Source organism: Rhopalosiphum maidis, chromosome 4, assembly GCF_003676215.2.
Source record: "Rhopalosiphum maidis isolate BTI-1 chromosome 4, ASM367621v3, whole genome shotgun sequence".
Taxonomy (NCBI): domain Eukaryota; kingdom Metazoa; phylum Arthropoda; class Insecta; order Hemiptera; family Aphididae; genus Rhopalosiphum; species Rhopalosiphum maidis.
Window position 1 is genome coordinate 31,646,328 of NC_040880.1, and position 20,142 is coordinate 31,666,469.

General features: G+C 24.5%; 1 protein-coding gene across 1 annotated transcript; it reads left to right on the forward strand.

The window, feature by feature from the left end:
- The first annotated feature begins 1,064 nt into the window (after nt 1-1,064).
- LOC113549236 (solute carrier family 22 member 5-like) lies at nt 1,065-18,409 on the forward strand. The gene is made up of 10 exons (XM_026950444.1): nt 1,065-1,204; nt 5,766-6,003; nt 7,014-7,120; nt 7,376-7,530; nt 9,836-10,004; nt 10,071-10,200; nt 10,430-10,536; nt 13,460-13,674; nt 14,653-14,834; nt 16,705-18,409. The coding sequence occupies exons 1-10, from the start codon at nt 1,065-1,067 to the stop codon at nt 16,879-16,881; spliced, it is 1,620 nt and encodes a 539-aa protein (XP_026806245.1). The 3' UTR covers nt 16,882-18,409.
- Nucleotides 18,410-20,142: the final 1,733 nt, after the last annotated feature.

Here is a 20,142-nt window from a genome sequence, read left to right on the forward strand (position 1 = left end):
AAAACACTAATATTTTCAATATATTTTTGTGTTGTTAATAAAAAAAAAAAATAGACAAGTACCATTGCTGTACATTAATCGAGTGGGTTATTAAAATGGGTGTATTAACCTGGAGGAGTACGAAAATCGATTTTGAGCGGAACGGTCTTCATTTCAGTCTATATAACTAAGTATATTTCATGATGTTTTTCGATACAATAAATATTAAAATCATAAATTTTATTTTTAATTTTACGGTAGGTGATATATTATTTTTTTTTAATTATTATAATAATAAATATTTTTACCATATTATTATATCAACTTGGATAATTCAAAATCGTTTAACATATTTTTTTAAATACCATAAAATAGAAAAAATTGATTCATACTAAAAATAGTTTATTTCTAAAAATAAATCAAAAATTTCATTGATTATACTATGTATATAAAATGCTTATAAAAAATTAATTTGATTTTCTCGTAGAATTTTTTTTATATAAGTTGAAATTATAATAAAAAAATAAAGAAATCAATTTAGTCAAAATCTGGCTTAACGAAAAAATTCCCGTATTCGAATGCCACAAACCACCATACATGCATATTTATAAATTTATACATTTGTTTAAATATGTATATATACGAATTTATTGAACAATCATAAATGCGTATATATATAAATAGAGATATTATACACATAATATAATATGTTAAGTATATATATTATATACTGTAAGTATACTATGTTCAAACTTGACATTAAGTGTAAACCCACTTTGGGCGTGTGTATATTATATATATATATATATATATATATGTATATTATAATATACTTATATATGTATAAGTACTCGTTCACACTTGTTGATATTCCACCACGAGCAGCAGCTATCGCGCGAACTCTTATATTGATGCACTCGTCGTCGTACACTATATAGGAATAATAAATTATAAGCGTGTCTATTAGTCGTTCACGACTGTTCATACAACGTTTTCCGCGTCCAAAAACTATATTTTCTATCGTCCGAATTTTTTTTTTCGATTTGAGCGTACTATTACTTTGTTTCTCTGTGAAAATCAGAACAATGAACATCGACAGCGTGCTTGTCACCGTGGGCATGGGCCGTTACCAGTTTGCAGGGTGCGTGCTTTTCGGCTTCATGATAATGTATTCGAACGTGTCGCCGGTTACCTACGTCTTCACCTCCGGTGATTTGAAATACAGGTAACAGTAATATAGAACAATACTACATTACTTTATTAGCTGACCTATCACTCGCAGCCTATACATTTATACGTTGTAAACACATTTCCCCAAAAACAAAACTAAATATTTTGTAAATGTCATTGTATAAATTAGTAATAATAATATACGAAGAGACGAAAAGTTTCAATTTCCTGCCAATAATATTTTTCGAATCACAACATAAAAATTACATAATTCATTATTTTTTTAATAATAATAGAAATAGAAAACTTTGTATCAAGATTTTCTATTCATAAATAAGCATTTTTTTTTTTATTTTCAATTTAAAAAATAAAACTATAAAGTCAAAAATTATATCAGGTCTAGAAAATGTTAATTATTATCACTGTAATACTAAATAAACATAAATCAGTTTTCACGATATATGTATAAAATACGTTGTATATTCTAGACTTCTAGAGATGTGCTAATACTTTTCCATTTAATTTCAAAACACACAAAAATGATCAAATCTAATATTTTCATTTTAAAAATTTATGTAGGTGCTTTTTTAAGTATGTAATAATTATAAATTTGTAATAATTCTTATTTTTTTAAATTAGTTATTAAAATATTTATTTATATAGAATTCTACGATAATTTTGTTGCAGATTAAGGTATGCGTATTATTTAATGGATAATTTAAGTTTAATTTTTTCTAATTTTAGTTTTTTCATATTATTATGCTTAAATTATTTGTTGACCTTTTCACACTTACAATAAAATAATTTAAGATTTCTCATTTTCTCACTGTTTAATAGGTACTGCTTTAGTGGTATCATAATGTATATTGTATAATACGCTATTATACTATAACGATTATTTCCGGTGCATTTATGTTCAAGTTCTATAAAAATATTTTAAGACACAATAACCGTCTTGTTAAAATTGAGCAATTTAAAATAAATGACAGTGGGTAAATATCAAAATCATACTTATATAGTCTGTACGTGGTCGTACGGGTAAATAAATTTACTTGAACGCTCATATACTTCCATACACGTTTAGATATCAACAGAATCGGTTTCTATCTAATGTTTGGCAATTTATTAATACTTTAAATGTAATATGATAATGTTATTTACCATAGGCGAAGCCAGACCTCTTATTCAGGAAGTGCTCGATAATATTTTTATGTCCTTTATTTTAAATGTACCCTTAACTTAACTATCATAACCATATTTAAATGTTATTAAATAATATTAAATAAAAATAATTCGATACAAATTTAACTTTAAACAAATTAAAAATTCTTTAAATACAGTATTTATCTATTACTTTTAGGGTATTTATCATGTTTTTTTTCTATTAAAAAGCTTAAAATTGTAGTACATGGTTCTTTGTAAGTTTTTTTTAAAGACATTTTATACGTATAAATTAAATTTTACACATTTTTTTTTATAAATATTTGAAGTTTCAATTCTGATAAAAAAATTAGACATTTAAACAAAAAATAATTGTTTTATTTATTTTATTTTAACATATCAAAGTTTCATATTATATAATAATTATAGATGTACTTATATCATATGAATCAAACTGTTAATTTTTATAAAATTAATAGCTTAATTTATATTCAATACAATTATTTTTAATTTAATACGTGAACTGATGAAAAAATCAAAATTTGAAACAATGTTACGCATAATATGCATCTATAAAGTGGTACTCTAGATCTAATTTGATTATATTAGCTGAACATTTGATGCAATTCAAAAAATAATATTAAACGTGGAAAATCGAAACTTTTCATCATAACGAATGTTATATTTTTTTATGTAGCTAAACTATAAATTTATACTAATTTTAAGTTATTTAATTATTCCTCGAACTTATTCACACGTATAGTCATAATATAGATATGAGTTATAAAATAAATAAATCTATTTATAAAATATAACATTATAAAATATGATATATGTCATAATTTTATTAAAAACTTGATGAATTTCAAGTTTTAACCTATAGTTATAACATATTACTAATAAAAAAATAAATTACTTATATAATAATATAAAATAAAGACGAATTTATCATTAAATTCAAATTTAACATGTCCATTACAAGACCTACTCAATAATGAGGTTTTTTCAAAATAATCTGTTCAATAGAACGAATTCCACAGTTTCTTTTATTTATTTAAAAAATTGTAATACTTTTATAATATCGAGTGACTACTGTCTATGCCGTTTACGGTATAGGAGTGTTTTATTATTTATAATTTATGTCATTTATGAGATTACAATAGCCAAATGGCTACTATAATAATAAACATAAAATAAAAATATAAGAAATATAATATATAAATAGACCCTATATATTACAGTTTCACAACTAAAATCATATTTAACTCATCATAAGTGTACTAAGTGAATCTTTTATCAAACAACACTCATTAATTAAAAATCTATTAACGTTTTTAAAAATATTTTATTTACTTAATTTCCAGCAAAGTAAAATAATATTTTTAATATTTTTTTTGACATATAATTTTTTAGTTTTTACTTTTTTAAATGATAACATACATTTTTAATTTCATATTCTGAAGCAAAATATTTTTACTAAGTATTTCGATACGTAATAATCAAAATTCAGGCGAGTAGTTTGTAGTTTATGAGTAGTATAAATATATAAGTATTTAAATTTTTGATGAGTGGAGTAGTAAACCAACATTTTACGGGATGCCTTTACACCAACTACCACACTATAACTAATAAGCTACTCGTCCGAATTTCAATTTTGGTAAATAGAAGTACTCCAGAAAATATTTATTTCTAGGATATGAAATTAAAAATTATAATGTTGACATTAAAAAAATTAAAAAAATATTACGACAAAAAATATATACCTATACTGTTTTATTTCGACAGGAAATTATAAAAAAAAAAAATATTTTAAAAAAGATAAATAATTTTTAAATAATGATCTTTGTTCTATGAAAGAATCATCCTATTTAACACTATTATCAATTTTATAATAATCTATTCCAAATAAAATTGTCAAATACCTAACGCATTTCGTAAAACCTACACCAGATAACTTATTTTACTATTCTCTGAATCTAACAACAATCAATATATTCTATCTTAATAAAAATAATATTAGGCATACTATAATACTTATAATACTTTTTATCTTATTTAATATAGAGATTATTATTGATAAATTTAATATATTATTATTCATTCATTTATGAGAATACTTACAAATTAAAAAAAAATGATACGTTAATATACAATAAATTTATTTTATGAATATTTAATTTTGTTCTAACTAAAAATTCTAAAATTTTCCTATCTCAACATAGATATTTATAATAAAAACATTTTCAGAAAAATATTAACACTTAGAATTTTAAATCAATGTTATAAGTTTTCATTTAAAAGTCACATTTTAACGAATCTGTAGAAATTGATACAATTATTAAAATAAATTATAATTGTATACAAAAATTATATTATTGCATAACTTAAATAAATCGAATATGAGACCATATTACATTATTATTATTTATAATTGTAAATATTTAAGTTCAGTGAAAACATTACGATGTTAATCTACTCGTTAAAAACCAGTACCTGCTTATAATTAAATTTCATTTTAATTATACATGTTAGTATGTCACGTGAATACAACCACTCATACCTATAGTCACGTCATATCGTCAACACACTTTAAAAGAAACGTAATAATTATAAGAATTTGTTCTAAAGAGAGATAATATTATTTTGTTTATGCATCACGAAAAAAATAATTGTCACTAATAATTAAGAATCATCAAATTTAGAAATTATGATAAAAAATTACTGAGATCTCTGATTAGACATTATAATGGACTCGTAACGACCTTGGGAGTTCTGATTAACTATATTATTATACCTAATTAATTGTTTATTATAAGAAATTTAATTGATTTCATTCAAATAGAAACCTAAATGGTATTATACTCATTATCTTATCTAAAAAATAATAAGAGAATTGATACCCACTATGAAAAATTGTAATCACATGTATGAAAAATATAAAAAATTTTATAACTATGTATGCTAATTCATATATTTTATTTCGATAAATAACATATTATTATTTTAAATCATTTTACTTAGGTATACTAAAAATAATGGTTAAATATTTTTTAAATAAACTACCTATAATAAGGGTTAGCGCAATGTTTTCAAGTAATGTACAATTTTTTTAAATTATTAAAAAGAAATAAGTTTATATTAATTTGGTTAAGGTAGATAGATATATCCTATTTTTATTTTTTTTTAATACCACGATAATAATAGAATTATGGTATTCATAATGTCATTTCTAAAATCATGCCTTGTATTCTTGATTTCCATAACTTTGTCGATTAATTTCTACTGGAGTTTTATTTTGATAATAATTTAAAGTATCTTTACTAATTTCATTTTAATATAATGTTACTTTACTTTTAAAGAACGAATATTGTCAATTGTTATTGGTTCCGTACTCTGATGATCATTAGTCCGCGAAAAACGTTTTCTAACCTATTCTTCCATCCATATTGTTTTAGGTGCGTGATACCGGGATGTGACTCACCAGACCCGGCTGAACGAACTTACGAACCAGAATGGTTGCGATTCACTACGCCTTATCGGGAAGACACGGAACTGCCGCGCAAATGTAAGCGGTACTCCAGGAATCCGGCAAACAGCTCACAGTGCACCCAAGGTGACTTCGACAGAAATACGATGGAATTATGCAGTGATGAATGGGTGTTCGAAGATAACGAAAACACAATCGGCACGGAGGTACATAATTTGAACATTACTCAATAATAATTATATTAATTAAGTACAATGTTTGTAGTAATCATTATTTTAAATTTTCTATTTTAAAACCTTAAAACTAACGATAAAATCATAACAAAATTAAGAAATATACATTGCCACATTTAAATAATAACATATTTAGCACTATTGCAATATAGCGAACGTACGTAAACGACATAAACACTATATACCTACCTTTCTCACAGACGAGTGTGTCTCGATTCACATCATGCAACTCCCTACGAACCCTTTTCTCCTTTTTTTAAAATATTAGTATTGTGTACATCAATTAATATTTTTTAAGAGCCACATTAGGAATCTGAAAATTGTTTGCGGGCCATCAAAATTCTAAGTACATATCTAAATTATTTAACATTTTAAAAACCAATAACATTTAACAAAAACAATAATTTACAACAATAACACATATAATTTTGTCGTAATACATGTTATTTATTCTTTGTCTGTGGAACGGATAAAATTTGTTCACAGGCCGCCATTCGATGACCCATGATGTATATGGTATTACGCGTACATAACTACGCACATATCATGTATCATGTCAATGCTACCATTACCACAGTAAAAAGCCGAGTAATGTTAATTGAACATTAAATGAATAAATAAAAATAACACATGTATCGCAACTTCTGTACCTAATAATTTATATTCATCCTATATTTTTATGAAATACGAAAACTACGATTTTATATTTCTTATCACGTTCACGCGGCGTCGTAGCTAGACTACTTAGAGTACATTTATGCATTTCATGATTCCAAAATCAATTTATCGATTGTTAAAACAGTTTTATTAAAATGTATGCAATATCTACATCGCTGTTCCCGCTGAATTTGTCTGTATTCTATACATAAAAGATTATAATTTTACATAGTTAAAGTTATATAGTCAGACTGCGTCTTTACATAATATTTGAATGTATAATGATTAATGTGTATGTGTATTTTATTACATTATAAATTTTATAGTTTGGACTTATGTGCGAGGAAAAGAAATGGAAGCTGTCGATGGTGGGCACAGTCAACAACTTCGGTCAATTTATCGGCATACCTGTGTCTGGTATCATTGCAGACAAGTGAGTCCACCAACACCGTTGAATTCGAAATTATTATAAATACGATGTGCCTTACCCACACCGATAATTTTTTTACCGACAATAACTTTATATCTGTAAATCTATAATCAATCAGTATTACTTATAGCCTAATAAGTTACTAATCACTTATTAATTATTGGTTATTAGTTATTGTTTACCAATACAAAAAAATAAAACTCTAAACGATTAATATTCATATTAATTGTTATATTTTATTTATATCGACAATTTTAGGTTTGGTCGAAAGTTTGCTATGGTTTTTTGTGCTGTTACATCGGCCATAATATGTATTATTCAATCGTTTTCGGTCAATTATCAGATGTTCCTGGTTTTGGAATTGTTGTCTTCCATCGTTTCCAGCGGTGTATATACAGTCACTTTCGTATTAGGTAAGAATATTTTCCATAAGTATTTGAAATTCGAAATTTATAACCAGTATTCATGGTAATTTATTTTCTGTATAAATATATAAACGCTTTATGAGTAAAATAAGTTATATATTGTATGAGAAAACAACTATTTATTATTTATTTCAATAATAAATAACGTAAATTTTTTAAATTTACGAGACTACAATTTTTTGGATTGTTAATTCTCTATAATTTCTGTAAAAAGTTAAAATACTGTGTCAATAGTTGTACCATCTAAAGTAGTAGTTTTTATTCTGTTAAAACTCATGGTCAAGCTCTAGGACGAAGCTTAGGGAAACTTAAAATAATGTCGAAATTTTTCTCAGTCTTGGGTGTTCAAGTCTTTATTATTTTGCATCATTGGTAAAAATGAATAACTTTCTTTTAAACAGCTAAGCATTTTCATAATATAGTAGAAGTACAATATTTATAAGAATGATAAATTATATAATTTGTTGAATATGCTGGTTCGGTGAAATAAATACAACCATTAAAATTATTATCTGTCCACTGGGAAGTATATATGCAGCATATTATTTTTTAATCGATATTTTTTGTAAAATTACTCTAAGCAAACGATGATTTTATTATTGTTATATTATTATAGTTACCACATTGACACATTTTTTTAATAATAATTTTAAAAACAATAAGATGACATACCTATAATAATTAATATATTATATGTAATATATGAATATGATTCAATGTTTTATCCATACAGTTGAGGAAATCAAGTAGTACGGTTTTTTGTATAGGTGTTCTGAATCTGAAGTCATGAACTTTTTACCGTATCTGTTTTCCATATCTTTAATATATTACGTAGACATTATATTATGTCAATTTTACTAACGTAACCGCACTAATTACATTTATTTTATTTATAGTTTTTAATTATCGTAAACAAATAAATATATACATAAAATGTGGAATATTTTTAATTAGTTTTTGGTCGAGTAAAGTGTATTTGGTCTGAAACATAACCATGCATGATGCACGTATTTATATATGTAATAACCACAACATGTAATAACGAAGTTGAAGATGTTACACGATTTGTATCTGTGGTATATAATATTAGGTGACTATGTTAACGTAATTATATTAATCGTCAATCGTTAAGGTGCAATAATGAAAATTCCATCCAAAAAATAATAATAAAAACAGTGAAAAAGGTCTAAATGTAACAAATTTGGTTACATCACGAAATCGGTTAGAAAAAAAATGTTGTATCTAGCCCAAAACATACATAGTATGTTAAAAGTAATAATTTATCTTTTATGCAAATAAGGATAATTTCTTTAAAAAATAGTATTTGTGTTATTTTTTTTTACAATACTCAAAAAGTCATAACCTAGGTTTGGTTTCCATGGTGATTATTAAACGAAACTATTTTTTATAACTGTAACGCTTTTTATTCCATTTGCATAAAATTACTACGGCCAGACTTTTCTCAAAAAGGCACATATAAAATATGTTTGAACATAAAAAACTGCTCAATGACTTTTTTGATTTATATGCCATATTTTTAATTGATTAAATTATTGTACATGTCGATTAATAAATCAAAATATAGTATTTAAATTGCATACAATACATTTTTTGTTTATTTTTTTTTTTAATTAAAATTCATACCTTTATAAATAACCAATAACCATTATAACCAAATAGTAAAAAAAGTATAAAAAATAATAATAGTAAAATTATTGTTCATATTATTGTGAACTAGTCTGCAATAATATAATCAGTTGTATGTAAAAGTTATTGGACCTTATTATTTTTTAACAGTTTATGTTACATTCATATTTCAGAGAAATAAATATTACTTCGTAGTTTGTACCTTGTACGTAAAAATTTTTTAATATATTTGTTTTAATAATACCTTGCTATTTATAATAAATGTTTGAAGGAAACATTGACGACTATCAATTAATAAATTAAATTTCAAATAGTCAAAATTATTTAACCTACACAAAAAAATAAATGTACTGTCTGTACTTAAAATACAACTAATAGATAGTTAAATTATGTTAACAAACGATTTAATTAAACTGAAAACCAGAGATATATTAAATATAATATTAAGAAATAAGTTTTAATTTGCTATGGCATTAAAAAGGTTCTGAAATTTAATTTAACTACTTTATTTTTCACATTTTCTAATAAAATATAAAAATATCCAATCACATAATATCGTGTATCCGTGTATGCTATTAATTAAATGTGATGTATTAGTTTATTTTTGATAAACTTATTTATAAATATAATATATTTTTAATTATAGCAATGGAATTGGTGCTACCTAATCACCGAGTACTATACTATTCAATTCTGGAATGTTTCTATCCAATTGGTGCCATACTGGTGGCTTTTATCGCTAGTTTAGTGAAAGACTGGAGACTTTTGTTGCAGATAGCCAACATCCCGGGATTGCTGTTCTTGTCATATTTTTGGTTAATATCTTGGAATTTTGTTTAACGTCAATTAACACAATATTACTGTTATTTTCTCATCCACAGGCTTACGGAAGAATCGATGAGATGGTTAGAAATGCAAGGCAAACATGACAGAGTGATCGATGTGCTCAAGAGAATAGCGGGTATTAATAAAAAGTCTTTGCCTGTACTGACTTCTAATGCACAAATAGAGGTACATAACAGTTTTAAAATTTCGATATTACGAACACACTGCATGCATACATTCATACACAATGGATCGCCAATTTTTACTTACATGTGTTCAAACATAGCTGAATATTACTGATAAATCATTGATGAATTTGATTGTTTACTAAAAAAATTACCCACTCAGTTACTAATTTTCTTGAGAGCACTTATATTTGATAAAAAAAAAAATACATTAAAAACATTTTTTACAGACGATAAATTACGACGACGAAAACGATGCAAAGTACATCAATATTTTAAAAGACGTAATTGGCTCTCCGACAATATTATGTAGGCTGATCAGATGTTCACTTGTGTGGTAAGATTCAACATAAAGTTGTTACTAAATATTTCTCGAAATATAAATAATACATTTTAAACTATTTTTTAAATTATATTTTTTGGAAAACAATGAACTAATCATAATTAATAAAAATAATTAAAGAAATATTGTCTATAGTCAATATTAAATTTGTAATACTGGTTTTATACATTTGTATCAATGATATACTTTTGTATATAAAAATTATTACAGTTATAATACAAATTACCAATCATTATTATCATGTAAAACTATTATATTTAATGCACCCATTTGTGAGGTCTCGCATGAAACGTAATAGATAAATTCGTCCATGGTATGTATACGTAGCTATTTCCTACACAAAATACTATAACGAATATAAATTTATTCCTTTCCACTTAATTCAAACATAAGATAAACAATTAACTATAGTTGGTAGAGTTAAAATTTATTTTATTTTGTGTTTCATCAACAAATCTTTAAATAGATATTTAACATTTAACTCAGTCCATTATTTATTTTAAAAAAAGTAACACAGATTATATATTATTAATATAAAATGGTAATAATAATAATAATAATAATACAGATAAAATACATTTTATTTAGTTTAATACAAAAGCTCAAACATTTTACATAGATATACTATAATATTATTACTATATTATATAGTGTATTATATTTTTAAAATTGTAATTTGGTATTTGTTATAATACAATGTATAATATACATTTTTGGTTTTCTTTAGTTTTTTTTTTTATATATTTTTGCTATATAATTTCTTATGTTATTATATTTTACATAAGCACTAGCTACTCACACAATTCAGAAAGTAACTCATCTAAATTTCATCTTTGTGTAATAACGTACTAACGCATAGGTTTATTTTTAATTATGTAGCTATGTAGGAACTTATAATATGTAACTGTTTACCTATATACATAATTTCGCGTGAGAACATATCAAGTACCTAAAGGGTATGCAATAATATATTGAAACATTTAAAAATAAGGATCCCCTTTGTTATATTCATAATGGAAATTAGAAGTATAATTTTCAATTTGTGAGAATGATGAACTTGTCAAGAAAATACAAGTAAAATGTACTGCAGATTTGCAATTTTTTTTTCATATAATACATATTAAGATCTATAGTATATTATTTTATATCTTCATAAACTATGATCATATATTAATCAATTATAAGAGAAATATAGTTTATAATTATTAGAGAAACTACTGGATTTTTTACTTAATAATAATTATAGTCATTTATAAACTTTAATTACGCCATACAATAATATACTATTAAATAGGTCACATAATTGTATACGCAAACAACAAACGTGCTAATCAAGCATTTATAATGTCTTATTTCCATAACTATAAACTATTCCGAATTAAAATATTAAAAAACAAACTCAATAAATTACTATTTTAGATTCTGACCTACCAAATTCTTCATAAGTACTTCATACTGAAACCAAAAAACCGTATAAACGTAATTATTTTTATAGACATTTAAAATTCGAATTTGGGTGACAATTATATATTTTAACGAAAAAATAAGATGTTTTTATTATAAATAATCAAAACAATTATTCATAAGGATTTTAAACTTTTACGAACATTATGAATCTAGGCGTATGTATAATTTGCGCCTAAAACAACCTAAAGAAAAAAATATTTATATAACTTGCGCCACTTTTGAAGGTTGTAGTTTGACCACATACAACTAAATAAAAGAGCATTATGTAATCTGCGCTATATATTGTACCTTCAAAAATTGTAGTTTGCGCCACTTTAAATAACTAAACAATTTTTTTTTACAAATTAACATATTGTATTTTTTATCGTTGATCAATCAAGTTCATTTTAATAGTTATATATTTTTGGAAAATTATTAAAAATAATTTCAAAAAAGTATTTAATAAATATAGTTCAAAAGTATAATTTGTATATGTTTTTTTTTTTGTAAAAAAACAAATAAAAGTCAGTCATATTATAATTATAAATAAATGTATATAAGTATATTACTTAAATTCCAACAATTGAAATTAAATGTGTGGGCGTGTGGCGCAGATTACATATTCCGTTTCGTTTTATGTTGTAGCGCAAATTACCAAAGTTAATTTTTAGATGTGATGCAAAATACATGCATGTTTTTATATTTTGGCGCAAATTACATACGTACTTAAATTCACCTATTGGTAGCGCAAAACACCATCTCCCGTGAATTTTACTATAGTACGCATTTACATTTTCGAAATTTGTAGATTAATTATTTTAAGATATCACGTATTACACTAATACACTATTACATATTTATATTGTTTAACGATAATACAGTATTGATTACTCGTAAAAAGCTTATAACAATAATATAATACGATAGAAATACATATTATTATAGTATTGACTATTGTCTATTGAGAATTAATTATATAAATAATATAATAAATAAAATAAGTTTGCATTAAAACAACTTACAATAATATTAATAGCAAAATAAATTACTTTGTTAATAATATCAAAAATTTTTTATCATGAAATATACTTAGTGATAAAGGCTGATATCGATCTTCTTCGCTCTGAGTCGTTGTACGGATATAATGTCGTATTCATTTTTAAATTTAGCACATCCATTTCAATGATCTACTTGACACGACACCCAATGTATGTATGTGAGTAGTACCCATTACCTTTTTGGTAATCAATTTTTCAACATAGTATACATCTGAACATAGAATGATCATAAGAAAATACAATAATGTAAATACAATTTTAATGAAATTTATTTAATTTCATATAGTTTTAAAAATATTATAACAACTAAGGATATAGGTCAAAATCAATTTGATATTCCAAAATATACTACTTGATACTATAAAACATGTTAAACGATTGAATAATAAATTATTTTATTTTTACTTACGCAGGATAGCGATAACACTAGTTTACTATGGGCTGACAATATGTGCAACTGACATTGCTGGGGACAAGTATCTAAACTTTTCGTTGGCCTCATTCGTTGAGATACCGGCCTGCTTGCTGAATTGGTTGATTATGGAAGGAATGTCCCGAAAAATGTCGTTGTCCTGTATGTTTATCTTGAGTGGTTTCACCAGTGTCTTATACAACTTGGTGCCGGACTGTAAGTATACCTGAGTTGAAAGTTCTTACTTTCTTTATTATACTTAATTGCAATTTACAATATATTACATATACCGTAATAATATAATTAAACAATCTACTTGATTCATAATATTATTTCTATTAAAAATAATATTTTGCCTGGTAAATCTTAGGTTTATACTCTACACACACGTCGACTGGGTTTAAAATACTTATTATATATTATAATGTAATGATGTAGGAATATCAGATATATTATATCTAATATTTAATACCTAAATAGGGTTACCGCTATCGAGTAAATAATATTCAAGTCAATGAAGAAAATAACTATTCTGTGATTTTCATTTGCACATGAAGTAAAGGATGAAAATAATTCATGTAGTTAAACGGGCTTATAACTGCTAGTTAAAAGCTTAAATAATTATTGTTTCTATACTTATCGTATAATGTCTAGAATATCTACAGACTACAGAGTTATAATTTACAGCAATTATTTCGATCAATATATTTATATATGTAATGAATTTTAAAAACTAGATAAAATATTAAATTTGAGAAAAAAATTAACCATTTTAAAATGGCTACTTGAAATCATATACATATAATATGTTAAGACTAAACTTTAAAGTTAAAGCCATCGCATCTATATACTATTTATATATCTATGTACTATAGATTTATAGAAAACCAAGCAGAAAACTAATTTCATATAATGGCAATTATAAATTATATATACATTTATTGCAACATCGTCGATTTTATAAAAATAAGTGCACATTTCTTAATTTTTATTAATTTTAAAATTTTAAATAATTAGATATTTTAGATTCTTAATTTCTACATATTCTATTGATTGTAACTTCTATAACTTTTGAACGCTATAATAATCATGAAGTTTACAACCCTTATATATATATATATTACTATTATATAAGCCATATTATCTCATTGTTATTTTGACATTGGTGTTTATTTTTTGTTTTTTTCAAAACAGCATTACTCCTGATAAAGTTATTGATATTCTTGATTAGTAAACTAGCAATATCAATTGCGTTTTGCATAATTTACATGCTTACCGTGGAGATATTTCCAACCAGGATGCGAGCGACTCTGTTATCCGTGTGCTCTATGATCGGTCGGATTGGATCCATGTTGGCACCACAGACCACGCTGCTGGTATGTAAAATGTACTACATTACACTACAATAATCGAACTTTTAAAGGTCTGTAAACACACATTTATAATTACATCAAATAATATATCCTATATTTTATGTATTTATATCCGTTAGATTCGGATCATCCGAAGTTTTTGTACAATAATTATTACATAAAATAAGTAATAGAGATTCTTTTATTTAAAATTCAGGTGCCGTCAACTTTATCAAAAAACGGTAAATCGCCCGTACTATTTGTACGACTACATTAAAAAATTTATATAACAATAGGTAAAAATTAAACACTTCATAACTGCCCGAATTTGTAAATAATAATATTGGTTCGTCTTTTGATGGCCAATTTATAATGTTTAATTGTTTAATACATTTAATCTTTGGGCGGTTTACTAAAACATCTAACTTAGGGTAATTCTCATCTATAAATCTTTATATAGTAAGTAGTCGCTCCTTATTGTTATGATATAGTAACCTCACATGATACCACAACCTCGATAGAAACTTGCACCCATTATTATGTACAATTCCATAGAATTATCCTTAATCACTTTAATTTTCTTATTTTGTATCTTGCTTTTAAATTTTTAATACATTACTAGAAAATCCTTTTCGTCGTCTTATAGATTGAATTGACTACATTATTTTTTACAACGTAATCAAATATAAAAATTAATTTTAATTTCAAAAAAACTTCTATGATTTTAATCTTCAAACATTTCTCCCCCTCACACATCATCATATCCAACTATTGTTCATCTCTATCACATTTGCTTATATTATATATATATAGGATCAAAGATCCATCAACTAAAGCTTGAACATTTAGTATAATAGACTTAGCAAAAATAGCTCTGACTAAAACCCAAAAATCTGAAAAATAAGTAAACACAATTTTTCTTATGGATATTTAAAAAGTTAAAATTTCTACAAAATACTAAACGAAGAATAAAAAATTTAATTATTTTATTAGAATTCAAATACATTATCTATAGTCAATGAGTACTCGAAACTTTAATATTTATAGTTATATTTTACCTTATACTGTAACATTTAAAAAATATTTAGATCAATAATAATAAGGTATTGTCCATTTATATCACGAACCTATTCACACCGTTCTACGACAAGTCGTCTGTATTGACTTAAAGTAAATAACAATGATACATGATATAAATATTCAATGATATAGTTTATAATAATTAATAATATAATACATACTATGTTGTTGGCAAATATTTATTTAACCTACGGTCTTACCGAATACCGATGGTAAAATAAATTACTTTAATAATAATATAATAAAATATAATAACCAGTATATAATATTTATAGTCTCACCCACGGTCTCCGCTTAAAGCCCAAAATCGTTTTTAATACGAGTATATGATTTATCATTGAATTAAAATTTAACAAATCCATCACGGTGATTTACTCAATGACGAGGTACATTCGACGCTTACTGCATATAGCAGTGTAATTATTTACTTGCCCACTTTTTTAAATTATCTATCTTACCATTCAATATCATACTATATGCATGAACACATATCCATTGGTATTTACTTTATAAACAATATATGACGTATATGTTATACTTATTGATATTACTCATGCAAAAACCTTCTTTTCTTTGTAATTTAACTTTTTCCCGTGTAAATTATTATTTAATGTATTATCATAATAATTAATAAGAAATATCGCGGACAAGTATAATCAAAATAAGTAGAAAAATCAAGATATCATTATATAAGTTACAACAAAGTCAATATGGCTTTAGGTGCTATCTTAAGATCTGTATATATATATATAACATAATATGCTTTTTGTTTGCGATTTGCCTTATTACCGACTTTAAAAAAATAAATTTTCAGGCTGAATACTTTGGCAATTATGTGACGATGCTCGTGTTTGGTGCGACGGCACTAGTGGCAGCCGCGATCACCATGACTCTTCCGGAAAGCAAAAACATCAAGTTGCCCGACACGATCGTCGAAGCTGAACGGATCGGGATCGACCGCCTGCTACCCGAAAACATCGAAAACTCTTAATCTTACAATAATTCATGATTATTAATAATAATATTTTTATACGCACAATAAATATAGTATACATAAAATGTATACTCTATAAATAGTGTATTGTTTATATGCGACGTTTTTAGTTAGCTTGTTGTTTCGGGACCACTCTATATACGTAATAATAAATTTGTTACTTCTCTCTGCAGCTCATCGTCATAGATGTTTCGACGTTTCGTGCACACATAATTTACCAACAGCGCGAATGGTACCATTGGAAAATGTGAGGAACCGAAAATGAGACCGGTGATCTATCTGTGCAACTCGCCAAATCGATATTCCAAAAAGAGTACTATGATCTTTCAATTCATTTTTCTTGATCGGAGAACTATTGCTTTCGAAGTACATCATTATTCTTATTTATATTCTTTATTTACATCTAATTTATTTTAAATTTTACCCATACTCTTAAAATATATTGTTCCAACAGTAAAAATATAAGGCGATTCGTCAAGCATTTTTAAATATACCTCAATTATTGAGAATTAAGCACCGTGGTATCAAAACAATTGAATTGTGTTATCTTTATATTATTTCAGGAGCGTGGTAATACACTAATACAAACGTATTTTTTCAAATGGAAACCATTTTTTTTACAGTACATTTTTAAGCAATTGATTTTTTCTTTAATGTGGATGTATTTAAGTCGAAATACAAACGAGAAATGTTTACTTTATAAGTGATTAAAATGTATATGTAATATTTAGTGTAGTATCTACTATGACATTTAAAAAAATTATAAAAATTATTAAATATTAATCTATTAATATTAATTATAATAAATTATAATTTTGAAATCAATATTATTTAAACCGAATATTATGGATCCATTATCCTTACACAAAGGCAAATAACTAAAAAAATTACTCATTTGAATTTCGAATTAGATACATCAACATTTAAAAAAAATCATCTGCTTAATAATTTTAAGTAATAATGGTCATTCTCATGTGAACAAATATAATTTTATATCAACACGCCAGAAAATTTCTTAAATGGTACAAAAATCGAATTATTTGAACATAATATGGTCTTAAAAATTAGAATCATTTAATACATGAATATCTAAAATTAAAGAAAAAATGTATAGTAGACATAATTGACGAATCACCTTGTATATGTATTATAATGGTCTGTAAATTATTTAGATCTACGATTTTTCGTAGTTTTCTCGACAATTACTTGATTTTATACTTGCATATCCAATCCATATGTATATTTATGCAATTTTCATGCTTGTGATGTATGCATTTTATTTCAAATTTGTTTTAAAATATTTTTATTTCAAATCTATATCTACATTAGAAGTTCTGCTTCAAGACGGTTAATTATCCTAAATGATACTAAATCAATCAGGGGAGTTCCTAATTATTAGTAATTACTTATTATACCTATTAAACAATTATAAACATTATAGGGCGACGCGCCTATATAATTAGATGTTTAGAACTTTAGAAATTATATCCATCCATTATCTATATGTTATACTATTGTCTATTATAGATTATAATGACTATACTTATAAGTTATATTTGATTTTGATTATATGTATAAATATATTAATATAATAAGTAACACTGCTTCTTTTAATCGTTTATTACCTATCCATATACTGGTACGTACTTTGATAATTTTGATTGATAAAGTAGTAGGTATTATACTATATTAGTATTGGTTGATAAATACGATGTTTACAAATTACAATTACTAAATCTTTTCACAAAAAAAAAAAAAAATTAATACAATCAATTATTTAGGTACTTTTAATAATATTTTTGTGGCTGTAACTATAAGCCTATTATCGATATACCCAATTCCAATATAATAAATGTCTGTTTTTTATTATTGTGGTGTACTATGTACAGTAGTAATTAAATGTGGATTATTAGATATTTATATTATACATATTTTCTAGTGTTGCTTTTATCTAATTAAATCATGAAATCATATAAATTAAAATATACCTTTATTTTATTTTATACAACAATGTACTATTGTATATTGTATATTTGTATTCATTTATTTTTAATGGCTCTCAAAATATAGATTTTCGTAGGGTAGAACACGTAAAATGCTGGTGAAATATTCTTTGTTATATTTAAAATTTTATAAGAAACCAAGTAACAAACTCATATAATTGACGCTCATAGAGTTAAACGTCGTAAGTATAGTCACTTGTATCTTGTATACAAATTATAAATTTATACTCATAGTATAGGTACAAGGTACATATATGTACATTGTACAATGTACATATTAAAATATCTAGAATATATGTTTAACTATAGTCTATTGCCTACATTAAATTGACTTAATTATTTACATACTTACCTAAATACGCCATCATTATGTCCATCATTTCACGTAATTTATATTTTTAAATCTAAAAATATATATTTTACTTATCTAATATATGTGACTTAATATAAAACAAAAGACATGTTAACGTGAGAAATTTTTAATGTGTACTTAGTATAAATTTCTAATACTTGTCTGTTATCTCAAATTCTCGACGGAATTCCTATACCTATTATCTCTAATTAAGTACTACAAATATAGATATAGGACATAATATATAGGTAGTTTACCTACGATAATTTTATCCCAAATAAAAATTATGTCGGAAAAAATATTTGGTAAATTAATAATTTTAAAAAACGTTACTCAAAATAAAAATTCATCATGTTCAGTAAAAAAAATTTGAATGTACAAAGTTTATCTAATTAATTATAAAATTTAAGCGAGTATAAATATGAAAAAAATATATTAGCTAAGTATATCGAGATTTTAATGTGTACGAATACAAATAAAACGTTATTGTATGAATAACTTATAGAATCACAAATATTTTATTTATAGTGTGTAATTAGATAGTTTATATTTTTTAATTATATGATGAATTCTAAAAATAACTTGAATTACTGACATAATATAATAACTAAAAACTTAGTTATTTACTTAGATACTTATTTAAGTATTAGGTAACAATTGTAACATTAAAAATGTATTGTTAAACTTTGTATCCAACTATATTTCCTTTATTATATTTATTTTCCAAATCAATAAGGTATTAAATTTCCATTGATGTTTTTTAAAGCTATTGAAATAATAAATTATACTTTTTTGAAAAATTTTTTTTATGTTACTTGTTGGTTATCGTCTTGCCACCAACACGTATAAAATTTATTCTAAAATTACCTAACCTAACCACAAAGTGATCTTACGTCAGTAGTC